The sequence below is a fragment of the Musca autumnalis genome, unplaced genomic scaffold (assembly GCF_047663935.1).
Source record: "Musca autumnalis isolate F117 unplaced genomic scaffold, ASM4766393v1 scaffold_4, whole genome shotgun sequence".
Taxonomy (NCBI): Eukaryota; Metazoa; Arthropoda; class Insecta; order Diptera; family Muscidae; genus Musca; species Musca autumnalis.
In genome coordinates this window covers 7,221,030-7,238,640 of record NW_027411977.1, presented here as the reverse complement: position 1 = coordinate 7,238,640, position 17,611 = coordinate 7,221,030, and the positions used below count along the sequence as shown (strand labels likewise).

Sequence of the window (17,611 nt, the reverse complement as noted above, 5' to 3'; positions counted from 1 at the left end):
AAATAAGCACATCTTCCAACATTATATGAGTTTGTTGCTTATCCTAGTTGTTCACCTACGCTCTCTCCCAAAGGCTGTGAAAGTTTCGTATGAAAGTTTCAACATGTGGCTTTGGAGTTATTTGGTTATTATTCAAAAAATTTAAAAAACGTAGTTGGCTTAGATAATAAAAAAATCAAAAATTTTCATGACTCAAAAACATTTAAATTTTCTTCACCAAAGCGAACAGATGTTTTAACTTTCTTCTCCCAGTACCAGTAGCGTTTTGTGTCATTGCCCTCCAACGTACTTCCATCTTTTTCCGAGTTGTTTTCACAGTGACCGTTAAGTCGTCGTATAACAAATCATCACAAAAAACATGGAAATTGAAGGCGACAATTCCTTGCCAGAGAAAAATCCTGCTGAAATGGAAACGGACAAAGCCAACACTGAAAATGAAAGCTCTTCAAAACCATTAATGCATTCAACACCAGTCGTTGTTAATGGTTCCTTCAGCAGCGATGATTTTCTCGCCCGCATAAATATTAATTCAAAAATTAACAACATTTTGAAATCGCCAATAAAAACTTCCACTGGTGTTCGTCAACGTTCGGTTTTTACAACATCGGTAAGTTGCTTTGAAGTCGGTACAAATCTATTAGAATAACAAACATTTGTGTAATTTGAAGTCCCAGTTTAATGCCAGTGCAGCTCCATTTGTTTCACAACAACACCGTAATGTGGATACCTCAATTGCTGCATCATCTTTTGATTTGGGACCTAAGGAAACATCCACGCCAACTCCAGCTGGTCATGTGGCAGCACGACAAATGCCAATTACAATGTCACCCCATCCTTCTTATTACGGTGGTGGAGTAGTGGGAGGAGGAGGAGGAAATGTAGGTTATGATTCTCCCATAACCAGTCGTTCAAATATCACTCGCAATGGCTCCTATCTATACAATACACGTTATCCCTTTGTGACACAACCCTCACCGATTTATGAATGTGAAAGTGAAGTTTATCGTATGGTAATTGTTCAAACAAAATGCCGGAAGTAATAGGTTTCTTATATGTATCATCTATTCTGTTTAATATTAACAGCCTCCCAGCATGTCGCCTCAACATCATGCTCAACTATTACCCCAACCAATGCCACCACCTCCCTTTGTTTTGGCACGTTTAAATAGCAGCCATCATCATCGTGCAGTCGATTATGAACATCCTACACCACCGCCGATGCCTGTACCCTGCACTGGTGCTGGCCCCATTGCAATGACAAATGGTACCATCCAGCTACGCTTGCGTGATGGTGTACGGTAAGTAGTGGCAAACATGACATAATCTATAAATAAATCTTTGCAATATGAAAGTCGAAATCGCTTATTATGACGGTAAAAGGACAGACCGAACTGGATCCTATAATCGAATCGTTATTTCTTCTTTTGGCCGCAGAAATTTGGGACTTTTCGTTATAAGCTATTTCAAATGTATTTTGAAATTATTTTAGCATTGATATGACCTTGGATAAGGCTGTTCGCGTATTGAATCAACGCAGCATGGTTGCCATTGGTTTATCCAGCAATTGTAATAGTTCTGCCCTCATTCATCCAAATGGCCGTGTTCTTCAAAGTGGTACTAAAGTTGAGCTTGTAACTTATGACGGCATGAAAAGTAATAATTATGTGTAAGTTGTGATCCCCTTTGGAAAGTTTAAAATCTGATTGAATGAAAATTATATTATTGCATTTTTCAACAGACGCTATGCAAAAATGTGGTACAAGGGGGTCAGTTTTACCAGCGAAACATGTGCATTAATATATTTGGTGGATACAGCTGGAACTCGCACTACAACGGACACATTTACAGATCTTACCAAAGACTATACTTTAACCGTTTTTTATGAGTAAGTTGAGAAATCTGTGCTACAATTCCATTGTTTCCATTGAACAAATTTTAATTTATCATATATTTTACAGCAATTCACGCCATGGCCCATCCTATGTCCAAGCGGCTAATGAGGTTATACAAAATGCCACATACAGCTGTACTGATGATGGAACCGAGACATATGACATCAATGGATTCCGTATTACACAAGCTGCTGATGGTTTAGTAAAGTAAGTATATAGTGGGATATAAATATGGAACCTCTATAGAAAGCAAAGGTAAATACAGTAGAACTCCTCTATAATGCACGTTCCTATAGCGTATAATAGTAATACTCTATAATGCATTGTCTTATTGACCAAAAATGAATTTTCACATAAAATAGTCTTTTTACATCGAAGTTATGTTATAAAGAAGTTTTACTGTGTGTACATTAGGGTGACCCAAAAAATTGCTTTTTTTTAAACGCCTACCCCCAAATTTTTTCAATTTGATCCAAAAACCTTATGAAATTTTATGGCGATCGATTAAAAAACAATCGGATCCGGTTGGCGTTTCAAAAAAACATCTCGTCGTTTTTGGGCCGCCCTAATGTACATTAGTAATAATTATAATTATTCCACAAACATCCCAGAAGGAACAAGAGAGACTTTTCTCATATAAATGAGTGAACCTGAATTCATATTACCTCAATGATATTGGAGACCTATTTTTTTCGCCGAGTGCGAACGGCGTGTCTTACTACACCACTTGTAGGAAATATTCAGGAAATGTCGCCAACATTACTGATGTACATCGTTAAAGAAAATATCGGTCCTCAGAAACAGCGGACCGTTATTCTGGAGGAATAAATCTCATAATAACCCGCATTATTATTATAACCGGATTTAACAAACCCATTGGGTTTCAAATGGCAATTCCATTGCTTATATTTCAAATAAATCCTCATAAAGAAGGTTAACCTTGCAAAAGGCTATAATATAAACATGGCCTAACATAAAGTTAAAAGTGATCATTAAATTTTAAGGAGGACGTTCTTGGTTTTCGTGTTTGATGTTGTTGTTGTTGTAACAGTGTTTTTGTTATGTTTATTTGTTCGTTCCTCTGTTCAATCTGGCTCTGGGTCTATCTCCAGTTCCAGAAAAGTGGCTGCTTCGATGGGATGTAGCCACAGATCCACTGGAGTTAGATGGGTAGGTTTGGCGGGGCAGTTAAAAAGGTGTTGTGTGTCGTGCGGGCCCATGCCGCATATTGGGCGATTTCCGCCCAATAAGAATTTAGGCGACTGCAATATCCCGAGCGTAGTTGAGCCAAAACTACTCTAGTTTGTCGTGGCAGCTGACGCTCCTCAGCTGCGATAGATGGAGGATGTACTCCGAGTACTTTATTCACACTATAATTGCTTAAGACCTTGGCAACTGCATCCGTGTGAATGCTATTCAATCCTGCTTGATATGCTTGTTGATCTAGGGGTTCTCTCGTGTATCGTTGGACCTCTCCCTCTAGAGCATGGATATCCTTCCGGAACTCCCTGAATGGGTCGGGCCCACCCACAAGATGGTGATTGGGATGGCTCACACGATAACATCCAAGCAGGTACTGCAACGAAAGCATCTCATTGTGTTGCTTTACAGGAAGAATTTTTGCCTGCTCATGTAGATGGTCCGCTGAAGATTTGAGGAGGCACCCTGTCGCTGTTCTCAGGGCGGCATTCTGGCAAGTTTGAATCTTTTTCCAGTTCGAATCACACAATCTCGGGGACCAGACTGGAGCCGCATAGCTTACCACAGACCAACCTATCGCGTTATATGTGGTCAACAAGGTTTCTTTATCTGCACCCCAAGTGCTGCCGGCCAGGTACTTGAGGACCTTGTTCCTACTTTTCAACTTGTCGCAGATAGCTGTGGAGTGTGCGCACGACGTGAATGTAGTGTCGAATGTGACCCCTAAAATTTTAGGGCAGTTTGTGGTCGGAATTCTGCTACCGTCTACCACGACATTCAACTCACGTCCAAACTGCGCTGTCCACGTAGTGAACAGAGTGGCTGTAGATTTTGTGGGGGAAATCTGCATATTCCTCGAATGGAAAAAGGTGGTCAGATCAGTTAAATAGTTGTTCAGTCTCTCACAAATGTCGTCAGGATAGGTACCCGACGCCAAGATCGTGCAATCATCCGCATACGTCACGATCTCAATGCCGTCTGGAGGGGGTGGAATACAGGAGAGGTAGAGGTTAAACAGTTCCGGAGATATCACCCCACCTTGGGGAACTCCCTGTTTCACTCTACGGGGTTTGGACTTCTTATTCCTGAATTCCACGTACGACTGGCGTCCACACATATAGTTGACTGTCAAACGTTTCAAGCTTGGCCGGAGGGTTGTCTGCTCAATGTCCTCAAACAGCGTGGAGTGCCTGACTGTATCAAAGGCTTTTGATAAGTCAAGAGCCACCATCACTGTTCTATCAAGGCCTCAAGTGTCTTTGCTACGGGCGACAAAAGCGAAATCGGTCTGTACGATTCACTTTTGCTGGCATCCTTGCCTGGCTTCCGTAGTGGGACCACCCTGCCCATTTTCCAGACTTCGGGAACAACGAGGGTGGCTAGCGACAAGTTGAATACTTTGGTGAGATACTCGACTCCCGGCTCATCCAGCTGCTTCAACATTACCATGGAGATTCCATCAGGGCCCAACGCTTTGGATGATTTAGCGTTCCTGATGACATTGGCAACATCATCCATTGTAAATTGTGGTGGTTCATCCTCGGCAGGAAGAGATCTGATGCGAAGTAATACTCTTCTCTTCGCCCTGTCACTCTCGGGATGCTCGACAAACTGTCGATTGAAATTACTTGCGCACCTCTTCGGGTCAGTCAAAGTAACGTCGCCAAACGTGACTGAGGTCCTATCTTCCCTTCTTCCAGGGTTCGAGAGTGACTTAACCGTTGCCCACAATTCACCTATACCGGCTCCAATGTTGCAGCTCTTCAGATGATTTAACCATTTGTTCCCCTTATGCTCGCCGACCAGCCTGACTCTGGGGTCATTGGGGTTGATACGACGAAGCTCATCACGCTCGTTTGCTAATCCCGTCGCCTCTGCTGGGAAATTTGGTCTTATTTCGGGTATTCGACCAGCAGGGATATGGCGAGCGGCTGCAGCAGTGATGATGTCCCGGAACGTCCTTTTCGCTACCCGAACATCAGAAGGATTGGGCAATTCTCTGAAGCGGTGATTGGTGAACTCTCTGAAACTCGGCCAATCAGCTTTTTTATGATTGACGAACGTGCGGCGTTCAGAGGTGCTGAAGTCAGGTGGTCTGCTAATGGAGACAATTATGGGGAGATGGTCTGATCCAAGGAAAATGACGGGTTGCCAGGTAACGTCATTTGTCAGACCAGGTGACACGATGGTTATGTCAGGCGAACTGTGACACTCTCCTCTAATTCTGGTAGGGGCGTCCTCATTGACCGTGCAAAACGTAGAGCTATCAATCTGCTCAGCCAGCGCTGTACCTCTTTGGTCGTTTCCGAGGGCCGAATGCCACATCTCATGATGCGCATTAAAATCCCCCAGGACCAGGCGATTATGACCTTGCAAGAGCGGGCTAATGTCAGGCCTATAATCAGGGATACAGCTATTTCTCGGCGGGATGTATACATTCAGCAACTCTATCTCGGCAGCTCCACACCTGACTGCTACCCCCATACATTCCATGTATGGGTCATTAGAGACAGGCTCAAGCGAGATAGGTCTGTATTGGACAGACTGGTGCAATAGGAAAGCCAATCCCCCACCTCCACTTCTGGTGCGATCTTTCCTCAGAACATTGTAACCATCGCAATGCTCTAAGCTGTGGTTGTTGTTCAGCTTGGTTTCCTGCACCGCCGCGACCTTGATGTTCTTCCGACTCATAAAATCTACTATCTCCTCGATCGTCCATTGCAATTCAATTGCAAAAAGGCTGCATTTTCGGGGATTGGGACAACAACGGCTGGTGTTAAAGGCTGCGTGTGCGGTTGTTGTCGAGGGGACTGCGGGGGAGTTTCGTAATCAGACGACGAGGGAGTCTCGTAATCCGACGACGACTCACTGGGAACTGTGTTCACACAGCATGCAGCAACATAGTCCATGTCGTAGTCCCTCACGTGGACGAGTCCAGAGCAACCCCTTAGATGCACCCACTCCTGACATCTATTGCATCTCACCGAAGGTTGGATGTGGGTGAAGATGCGAATGTGACAAACTGAGCACAGATATATTGGTCCTGGGTTTTCATCCGTCCCGGCTCGGACCAATAGAATTCGGAGTAGGCATTCCGGGATATGCTGCTCCCAACACAGAAAAACGAAACAAATACGAACATGTACACACTGAGGTGGCAGCCGCTGGCCGGAACATTGGTTTTGTGTTGTTCCGGGTCAATCCGGTACGAAAGAACCTGCTGCCGTGGGATTGTTCGTTTTTGATGGGAACATTTGATTTATAATGCCTCCTAATTGGTTTATTTTGCATTCTTAAATCCATAAATAATATAATTGTTCCACATACATCCCATACGGACAAGGTAGAGTTCTCTCATATTAATGAGTGCACCCTGATTCATATTAGCTCAATAAGAGACCTACTGTTTATTGCATAGTCCGAACTGCGTGTCCTAAGACACTACTTGTAGAGAGGTTTTACATGGCTAGAATACTCAAGAAATGTCGCCAACATTACTATGGGGTATTTTGCCACCGTTGAAAATTTGGTGTTGCCACCATTGCACCACGGTGGCACCCAAATCTATCTAATAGTAAAAGAAAGAATATAATAAAGACCTTTAGTCCATCATTTTCTAATTTTGTTATTTCTTTTAGATTAACTCGAACCCACAATAAATGCTTAATACGCACTAGTCCAAGCAATGGATCTGCTACCTTAACCACAATGGGAATACATTGTACAGCATCGTTGGGTAAAACGTCTCACTTATTTGTAAGGTAAGAATTTAAATATGCTATATTCTATAAGAGATTTTTTGAACTCTTGCATTTATATAAGGCAATTCAATTCTCGTTCCCTCGCATATGAATATCCCCAACAATTTTGAGAATTTTGGAAATTTAAAATCTAGATTCCCGTTTATTATTATGTACTACCTATCAACTTTCCTCTTCAACATAACCTTTGATTCATTACTCACTAATTTATTTATTATCTTCCCTAGGCGCAACGAAAAAAGAATGCATTTTGACGGTTCCAGTTTTATTGTACGCAATGCTGGACACTCAGCTGGATTTAATGAAGATAATTTATTGATTGTGTATTAAAGGAGTTATTTTTTATAAAACGCGAAAAATGTAATCTTCAAATCACGGAAATTGCATGATGACAGCCAATTTATATTTTTCCAAATTACTTATCGAAAATAATCCCCCATCTCCCAGTTTTTCCAGTATTACAAATAACATTAACTGAAAATTCTCGGTGTTTTTAGAGAGAAGGAGGTTAAAAGCATTCCCCCAAGAAACCTCTTAATGAATATAAAGTCAACGAGAACATACAACGATTGTGGGAAAACCAAAAAAAAAAGGATAACATCTCAGGTGTTGTAAAACAAATGTGAGTGTTCAGATGAGAATATCCTGTTCCAGTTAGGTTTATCGTTTAATATAACAAAAGAAAATGCTAGTACGCGCAAATATCCGTTATCAAGGTCAAGGATGTGAACTCAAGACGTTAATATAATTACTTATCATTTCATTTTGCTTACTAATACTAATTACAATTAATTATTATAATTGTTATTTTTCTCCATACGACACTTTCTTCTTAAATTGTTGGATTAGCGTTTCGATGTTTTATGAAGTCTAAAATCGCACACCAAATTTGTAAAGTGTTATAGTAAATAAATTGTTATCTAATAAAAAAATAAGGGTGTATTAATTTGTGCAAGCCTGTGAAAATTGAGACTTTATTCTATGGACAGATCGGTTACCGGCTCACAGCCGAAATTCTTTGCCCTATTTCTTCCATTTTGGAAGGGAATAAAGGGGTCGATTATGGATAGCAACTTAACTATAGTTGCGTTGCCAGAAATGAAAATAATGCAATTAAAATGTGTAAAAATACGGACATTTTAGTCAAATTCAATCATATCAGTGCACAGTGGTCGCACTTGCATGGGAAGGTGCGACAAAAATATTAATAATCATCGGATCAATCTGATTTTTTTCAGTATATGCTAAAAATATGTCAAAAATACTTTAGCCAAAAAATCATCAATATGGGTCCAGTTTTTCCTATAGCCCCCATGCAGCGGTACCACCCGATTTCAGGTGCTTTGAAGCTCTTATCTACATTTTCGGCCCTAATTGGATGTACGTTGGTATTTGGGGTTCCCAATGGTCAGAATCCTTCTGCACCAAAAATTGTGGTCTTAGGTCCAGGTTTAGGTATAGCTCACATATTACGTTACCTCCCGATTTCAGGTATTTTGAAGATTTTATCAACATTTTCGGCCCGAATTGGTTGTAGTTTGCTATTTGGAGTTCTTACTAGTCAAAAAACGTATCCGACTTGTATCGTGGACAGGAAACAAATCATTTCATGTTTCATGGTAGGGGATATAATAAAGTTCGGTTTTTCGATTTTTGTCGCAGGTTGGGACAGTGTGCAGTGCTTTGACCCTTCAGCTATTAATTTAATTGTAAAATAGTATACATTTTTATGCGAAAAAGAAATTTTTTTTTGTTAAATTTACTGTCGGCAACGCAACTGGTAATCCATAACACTGTGCAACACTGAAAATGCAAACAACTTCTAGTATGGATTTTTTGAAAGTACATATTTAGCTACAAAAACCCTAGTTGGGTTTTGTCCTGTCAGATCCAGTTCGGATTTTATGGCCTCATCTAAACTGGGCTAAATCTACACTTTTTTGCATTTATCAGGCCTTTATCTCAGCAACGAATAGGAATTTGGCCTTGCTGTCTTTAGCAATATTGTAGCCCTAAACTAGTAGAACTTATCTTTTGAAGAAACTACATAAGAAAAACTCCATCTAGGGCATCAAAATCTATAAAATATAAAAAATGTTACATAATTGCTGAAATTCTGGTCAGTATCGGCTAAACTATTGGGAGTTGAACCAAGTAACATTTTGCAAATATCTTCCAAATAAAGTTCTCAACAAATCTTTAGAACATTCTAAAACTCTAAAATGCTTACTTCATGTTGTTTCAGCAGTATTTTGCATCATACCTTTTACAACACGTACATATTTAAAACAAGCATCATACCTTAGATTTAGATTTATTGAGACTTTTTGTTTTCAGTAATAAAGTATATAAAACAATTATTGATGAGAATACTTAAAACTATATGTGTGTTCGTTTACTCAAAATTTGTACAAATTGTTACTGGATGTTGTTCGTTTACTCCACAGTACAATGCAAAAGAGATTAGTCGTTTACAAGAACTTACTGGACTTGTACAAATTATTGAGTAAACGAACACACCTTATATTGTATTATTTTAATGTCATGACTAAAAGATTTTGCAGCTTGCTTACACAATAATAGCTGTGTCTTTTTACGTGATAATTTGTAATAATTATTACGAAATGTTACTAAATGCTGTCTTTTTACACAAAAGTTCAGTAAAAGAGAGCGAAGTGAGAGAACAATTCTGACAGTTGTTTGCTGAGAAATTGCTAAAAGTTGCTGAAAGATTTTTTCCCAGCAACATTTAGCAAGTTCGATCAGCTGTTTTTTAATGATCTGCTAATGGTCAGCTGCTCAATGTTTATCATATTTTCGTGGAAAAATACTATAAATATTACGACTCGGGTTTATTTATTGATTATTTTATTAATTTATTAATAATTTTTTATTTATTTAGCTTAGAATTGAATAACTTTTTCATTGCTTTGGAGTTAGTTTTTCTTTCATGCATTGGCGCCAATGTTTTTGTTTTGGTCATCAACTGTTATCTTGTTAAAGTTTACTAAATGCTATCTTTTTACTTTTTTCTCTATTTTCGTATCAAAGAGTAAAATCTCTCTTACTCTCTGAAAACAAGTTACTGAATAATTATTAATGAAAAAGTAAAAAGACACAACTATTTAAATGATGATCATTAACAAGTTTATAAACAATAACTTCTTTAAGTGTACAGTGCGCATCATACCTTTTACAACACGGGCTAAATCTACACTTTTTTGCATTTATCAGACCTTTATCTCAGAAAGGAATGCTCTCTTTAGCAATATTGTAGCCCTAAACTAGTAGAACTTATCTTTTGAAAAACCACATAAGAAAACTCCATCTAGGGCATCAAAATCTATAAAATATAGAAAATTTTACATAATTGCTGAAATTCTGGTCAGTATCGTCTAAACTATTGGGAGTTGAACCAAGTAACCTTTTGCAGAAATCTTTTAAATAAAGTTCTCAACAATTCTTTAGAATATTCTGAAACTCTAAAACGCTTACTTCATGTTGTTTCAGCGGTATTTTGCATCATATGTTTTACAACGCGTAGTTCAAACACAGTTCACACCAACAGTTTATTCTCGCATTTCAGATTTCACTATATTATTGACATTTTTATTAAATCGTCGTTGAAAAATGTACTGAAAACAACGGGATAGAGGCATTTTACAACAATGACATGTTCTGAATAGTTGTGTATCCAGGGAATATTTTTCCAAAAGAAAATATTCAGAAAAAATTAACGGTTTTGGAGATACGGTGCGAAATGTATAAAAATTGTGGTATTTTTGCACATATTTTGAAATTTTAGGCAATAAATGTAGTTTTTCGAGTTCATTATTTCTCCAAATATTGTATCCTTGTCCTTATCTACAAATTTGCTTCAGAGGTCAGAAGAAGATTCGCATTGGTTTCAGAGATATAACCCCGAATTCCTTTAAGTAGGCAATAAACCGAGTAGCTATGAAATAATTGGAGTAGCTACGATGTAATGAAGAACTTTCTAAAAAAAAAAAAAAAAACGGAAGAGCAAACCGTAATTAAAGTAATTAGATCTCCAATTTCTAGCTTTAACAACTTTTTTCCCTGCACGAAAATTGATTGTCATTTACATACATACCACATCATATATCTGTTGATTATTATAAACATTAAATTTTTTATATTGTATTATTAATTTGTATTCAATTTACAAGTTGCTTTAACATTGGAGTAGCTATGATGTAATGAAGAATTTTTTCTAGCTTTAACCAGTTTTTATCACTGCGCGAAAACTTATTATCATTTGCATACCACATCATACATCTCTTAATGATCATTTCATAATTTAACTAATAACTTATACGATATACTTATTATCAATCTGTTGCTTTAAAATTGGAGTAGCTATGACGTAATGAAGAATTTAAAAAAAAAAATTAAAGAATATAATTGTAACCAAAATAATTAGATCTCCAATTTCTAGGTTTAAGATGAATTATATATATGAAATTGTTTTTAGAGTAGCTATGATATCTAGGTGGATTCTTTGTAATTATATAAATTGGCCTCAAAATTGGCTTCAATTGCAAAGCAAATAAATAAATAAATAAATAAATAAATAAAATAAAAACTCAATATTTAACCAACTAGGGTTTCTTGTCGTTTGGGTCAGTACTTTCAAAAAATCCACAGTTCGAATTGTTTGCACAAGATCACCTTAAAAATGTTGCACAGTGTAATCGACCCCAAAGTTTAGGGAGTTATACCAGTCATTTTATTTGGCCACCGTAGGACCTCTTATTAGGACATTAATGGCCTGTTTCTCTAAGACGATTCGAATACAAATTCGTTCGAACTACTACAAAACGTCTGTTTTTTTTTTAATTTTTGCATTGTTCTTATTTTCAATCGAACAAACATTTCCTTCAACAACAGGAGTTTGGTAGTAATTCGAACGAATTTGAATTCGAATCGTCTTAGAGAAACAGGCCATAAGTCATGAACGAAAAACATTCAGCCCTATCGTGAATATCAACTCCCAATGAGTTTTCTCACTCTCTCCTTAAAGTTGAAACAGCAGAAAGACAAAACTGGGGAGTTTATATTCATAATTACCCTGATTATATCGACTTAAACAGGACCACAAGTTCTTTAGCGAAAATTATGAACTTCTGAAAGGGGGATTGGCAAGCTTTAGAACCATTTATATGTAACATTACACAGGTTCATCAAACACGCAAGAAAGTTAAATATTCACGTTGTCATTGGCGAGGATGAGTCTCAGTGAAACGTTGTTTTCCTTTGCGGCAGGAGTTTTATAAGCCATGCTTAACTCTGATCGAACGCTAACAACACTGCTTGCTTCGGGCAATGTTTTGGGGAGATTTATCTTTTTCCGTTGAGTCATAAGGCATTTGAGGGCTTTTTTGTAGTCACTCCGATTATTTGAGCTTTCAACATTTTCAATTTGAGAGCAGTCAACTCAATTTCTAGATTCATTACTGAGGACGGCGGTGTTTGTCGTCAATCTACATGCTTCACTTCCCCAGATAAAGAGTACTTAGCACTTTCTGTCGGATGATTCCGTGCTACTTTCTAGACAATCAAGTATCGCTGAGCTGGCAAGCGTGGACGGCATTAGCTGGAGTAACCAACGAGCTTTGCTCTCAATTTGCAGTTTGTGAAGCTTCTTATCCTCATTGCACATCCATTCGCCTTTTACCTTGGTGATGTCAAACAGTTTCTTCAATGCATCCACGTTTGTTTTGTACAAATGGCTTGATTTGATATATTCAGGTAGTTTAATGTTTTGCTCCATAGGTCTTTAAATAATGATCGCTAACAAATCTGGTTTTTGTAAAAAATCATCCATATGATTCTGGCTTATTATCATCATTTTTCATATTTGTAATACGAACTTTAACATTACAAATATTTCACCAATAAATAAAATACCCTTTATAGATTTAGCTATTTCTTTGTTTCTTTATTAACATTAAATTCTTTAAATTTGAATACATTACCTTAATGTATAAAGAAAAAAATATTTAACAATGTTATAATAAATTATGTATTGTAATTAATGTAAATATGTATGTATGTTGTGTATTTGCATTCCTCTTCAGACATGAATGTTTTTATTTTTATTTTCGCCCATTTGTTTTGAATATTCATTTCATTTGCGATTAACAGGAACAATATTTAACAATATATTTATGTATGGCGGTAAATTATTATTTATATATGTATGTATTTGTAAAATGTTACATTTTCTTTTTTGGCAAATAGAATGTTCTCAAGTATGCACGGATGAATGAATGAATGATTACATTGATTTGTTCTTGTTTCATTTTATTTAGTGCCCTTCTTACAGCTAAGAAAACTAAAATACAATACATCTATACTGTTGTTTTTGTTATTCATTTCTTACAACTAAAGAGGATAAATAACATTGAAATGTTGTTAACTTTATTTCTTTATAGTAATTAATATACAGAGACTGATTATTTGTATTGTGAGCACATTAAAATATTTGTTTTTTGTTTTTCTTAATTTTTGTTTTATATTTGCCCTGATTTACTAAATTCAGTTCAATAAGAATGATTTGAGATTTGTGTGTACAAATCTTCAGCAGATTTAAATTGAAACATTTGAAGCAAATAAAAGTGCAAGTCTGTTATGATAGATTAAAACAAAGTTTTTTTGTTAATATTACACCTGCAAAGTTACGATGTAGAACCATAACAAATCTAGCTGTGAGATTCCAATACCTTTAAATCTGCTTTGGTAGATTTTTGTTTGCTTTATTCGCAAAGAAACTTTTGCTACAAATTGAGTTAAGCAATGAGTTGTCCGAATTACTATAATTTCATTTAATAATTTCAGTCAATAGAATTGTAAAATTCGAAACAAAAATTGTTGCAAATTTAAATGCGTACACCATATCTTCAATTACTTATCGAAATTCAATACATAATCCTTAAGCATACCCGGTAATTTAAGTTTATTTACATTTTGAGCTAACTTTCGATTCAGCGATTCGTAAATGGCAAGACGAGACAATTGTTTCAGACTGCGAGGTTTACGATATAGCGATGAAATGACAGCAATTAATTGTTCCGTCTTTTTACTTGGAACTTGAGCGACATAAAAGTTGTGCAGGGATTTCAAACAATTGTACAGAGTATCGTGCTGCATTGTAGCATAAAATAGTAAAATAATACGGGTAAATGTCACATCTGGATCGTTGAGTATGAAATCTTTCTTTGTGATCAACACAATATAATAGAACAATAAATAACGAGAATTTGTGCGAAATGAGTTACGGAATGAGGTATCACCTAGAGATTGTCGAGTACCCGTCGTTTCGCCGACGGACGAATTACCATTGGCGCCACCACCTGCTGTCACAGTACCAGCCCCGCCAGCACTATTGCTATCCGAACTGGAGCCAGTTAAGCCTAAGGCATCTCCAAAACGGGCTATTTCATTCGAATAGATGGCACCACCAGTGGTCATGTTACTTAATACTATATTTGGATCAGCTCCGTATTGTATGAGTGTCAAAGTTAAATCGTGTATACGATTTAAATCACTAACATCGCGTACATTTCTTACCATATCCATGACGGCTTGCAAAATATTCTGATATGTTTGATTGCAATCGAGGCCATGTTGCAAGAGAAGCAAGAGTATATTTTTGATAAAATCGAAATTGGTTTGCCTTAAGGTATCACTGCTCAAGGTGAAGTTTTCACTAACGGTAAAGACCAACACCTGTAGCGGTGTTAGATTGTGATGATACGAACAATTGGGATTGGCTCCATGTTGCAATAATATCCGTATACAGTTCACAAAACAGACCTTAAAAATTTATTTAAAACTAAAATGTTAAAAAAAAATTGTGAATTGAAAACTTGTTAATTTTACCTTCATTGAATGAGTATAATGTTGTAGGGTATCTTTGTTAATTAACGGTATCAACAATACCATTATGGGAACGGAACCATCACGTCCCACAATATTTGGATCACTATCTTCTATCATCATGCTTAGGAGTTCAAAACATACGTCCATATCACGTATATGACGAAATACACAAGCCAAGGCACTATTGCCGGCTTGATTGATGGAGTTTTTAGCGCCATGTTGTAGTAAGAATCTCACCAAATGCAAAACATCCCATTTGCTCCACTTATCGTAACCATAGCTGCAAAGAAAATAGATAAATTAAAAGAGGAAAGAAAGTAAAGATATCAAAAAGTATGTATGCTTGATGTTTGTTTCTCAAATTTTCTTACCGTGCCTCTTCTAGGGCATAACGTACGATCAAGGAATGTAGTGGTGTATTGCCCAAGACATCTGGTTCGTTGATTAGTTCCTTACAACCACGCTCCAGTAATATTCGCAACATGCTAAGAGTATCTTCAGCAGATTTTCTAGCTATAAATATCACTGTAAGGAAAGTAAATTAATAAAAGTTTTAAACAATAGAAATCAAGGCGCTTAAGTCCAGTTTAGAGGCTCCATTTTGATTGTTATGAACGAACGAAACCTCGTCAAAAGCTTACTATCCAATTTCCCCATAAATGATGAGTAGTGGGGGTAGAACTGTCTATGCAACCAAAATGGAGCGCCAAAACTAGACTTGTTACAAAGCTATGATTATTTTACCCATATGTAAAAGAGTAAATTGTTGGGTACAGGTTCGTACTGTTGTAACAGCGCCATGTTGAATTAGTAATTCCAAAAAACGCATATCATGCAGCACAGCATGATGTATCGGATAGTATTCATCTTTAATGAGATTTATTTCATCGGAACGTGTCACCACCAGTTGTTGAACACAATTCCAAGCTCCACGTTCACAGGCCATGTGAAGCAAATGAAAAACAGGACGTTTGGAACGAAATGGTATCTTTAAAAACAACAAAACAACTTGAATTGTAATTTCATAAGTAAATTCGTGTTACATTCATACCCATGGATCATCTAATTTTTGTACCAAAATATTTAGTACATTTATTTGATCGCCATCTATGGCATAACAAATTGCATTTTGTAATTTTGAATTATCAAAATTACGTTCTCTAAACTCAACATCTTCGTAATGATTGTTGGCATTGCACTGGAATAGCTCACAATTGGTCGAATGTGAACCGGGAAAACACATGCGAGATTCACATTCGATGCGTGCTCCATATTTCAATAGTAATTCCACACATGATTCGTGTCCCTTAAGACAAGCAATGTGTAATGGCAGGGAACAAGGACTGCGATTTACATCGGGTCTATGACGTTGTAATAGCCACTTGGTTAGTTCGACGTGATTAAGGCCCACAGCTCGTTGTAATATATTGAAGCCACAATCATCGTGTATTACTAAAATATTTTCATTCTATATAAGAAAAGAAAAATATTTATTAACATTTTCAGGGAATTTAATTATGATGACAGATTTACCTTTGCAATTTCTAAGAGCAATGATTCTAACAGTTGTATGGAAATTTTGGGATTGGCAAATAAAATTTCAAAGAGTGTTGTAATTTTTTCAGTTGTTTCTTTGGAAACTTTATGGCCATCACGGTGAGATAGTAGCGCCGAGCCGGAGCGAAATATTTGACTTACGGATCCTCCCATCGTCCGTCTTCCAATGGTGCGGAACTTTGTGGAATGTGGTGTATCGCCTAATCCAATAACAACAATGACTTATTGGCTATATACTGTAATGAATACTTAAACCACACAGCACACAGCAGATGTATTTGTACAAAAAACAAAGATGTTGTTCAAGGAACTTGTCCTTTGTTGCTGCTTAACTGATTGTGTGCGAGGAGAAAAACATTGTAAAGTTTTTCATGGCACCTGTAGAAATATTGAAAACAAAACACACATTTTTTAAAACATTTTCCAATAAAAAAGGGATAAATTACAAGATTACGTTAGTCAAGTCCTAGTGAACAAAGTGAGTGGTGAAGCATTTTCACTGTGTATTGATAAAGTTACATTTTACATATAGGAAAATCCTGGCCGAATTCTTTTGGAAAATTATTGTTTTACGGAAAACACAGTAATACACAGGAAAATAGCAAAATTTTCACCACAACTTACTTTACAACACCTCTGAAACATAACAATTAGAACAATTGAACAATTTGACAATTGGGTCGCTCACGAACTATTCTGTGAAATGAACAAAGGGAACCACTTCCAGCTCATTCGGTTACATCGTTCATTTCGAAAGTCTCGTTATGGTAATGCCAAGTTTACACTTGCGCTCTAAAATCCACTGGATTTCACGAAATCCTGAAATACATCCCGGTGTTTACACTTATTTTTTTGTTGATTTCATACATATCACAACGATCAAGGTAGATGCATACGCGCAGCTGATCGAACATGAATTTTCAAAACAAGTTGTTGCAAATTGAATTAGTCATCAAAAATATACGACAATATAGAACTTTACAACTTTATTTCGAAAATTATCGTAAAACTATCCATATATCGTATTTATTGTGTATAGAACCCGTTCCTGTACTCCGAAGTCTAGCAAGACTTGCACTTCTCTTTAAACAAAAATAGCGCCGAATAACACCCTATTCTCCTGTTTTCTGCCATACAATTTTGGCATAGTAGAAACTAGCAACATGTTCATTATCATCTAAATACGATAGCTGATACGTTGATTTGTTGCAGTTTTTGCAATTTCCGTAATTTTTTCGTTCCCGTATTTTTTAAGAAATTTGTATGGGGAAGCAATTTTAGACATTTCGCTCTTTT

General features: G+C 36.9%; 2 protein-coding genes across 4 annotated transcripts; one reads left to right on the top strand and one right to left on the bottom strand.

The window, feature by feature from the left end:
• The first annotated feature begins 123 nt into the window (after nucleotides 1-123).
• Nucleotides 124-7,785, top strand: fest (wurstfest). The gene is made up of 8 exons (XM_073980475.1): nucleotides 124-607; nucleotides 669-1,010; nucleotides 1,084-1,298; nucleotides 1,490-1,666; nucleotides 1,739-1,885; nucleotides 1,959-2,099; nucleotides 6,731-6,853; nucleotides 7,081-7,785. Exons 1-8 carry the CDS (start codon nucleotides 359-361, stop codon nucleotides 7,181-7,183), a joined length of 1,497 nt encoding a protein of 498 aa, XP_073836576.1. The 5' UTR covers nucleotides 124-358; the 3' UTR covers nucleotides 7,184-7,785.
• A 5,001-nt stretch (nucleotides 7,786-12,786) lies between these two features.
• Nucleotides 12,787-17,295, bottom strand: LOC141404379 (uncharacterized). Of its 3 annotated transcripts, none has more exons than XM_073987939.1 (7): nucleotides 16,940-17,295; nucleotides 16,292-16,693; nucleotides 15,810-16,226; nucleotides 15,503-15,746; nucleotides 15,130-15,283; nucleotides 14,759-15,038; nucleotides 12,787-14,692 (listed from the first exon to the last, which is right to left on the bottom strand). In XM_073987939.1, the coding sequence occupies exons 2-7, from the start codon at nucleotides 16,466-16,468 to the stop codon at nucleotides 13,781-13,783; spliced, it is 2,184 nt and encodes a 727-aa protein (XP_073844040.1). In that variant the 5' UTR covers nucleotides 16,469-16,693; nucleotides 16,940-17,295; the 3' UTR covers nucleotides 12,787-13,780. The 3 variants fall into 3 exon arrangements, with proteins under 3 accessions (XP_073844040.1, XP_073844041.1, XP_073844042.1); XM_073987940.1 differs by having other exon boundaries at nucleotides 16,770-16,999; XM_073987941.1 differs by having other exon boundaries at nucleotides 16,835-16,953.
• Nucleotides 17,296-17,611: the final 316 nt, after the last annotated feature.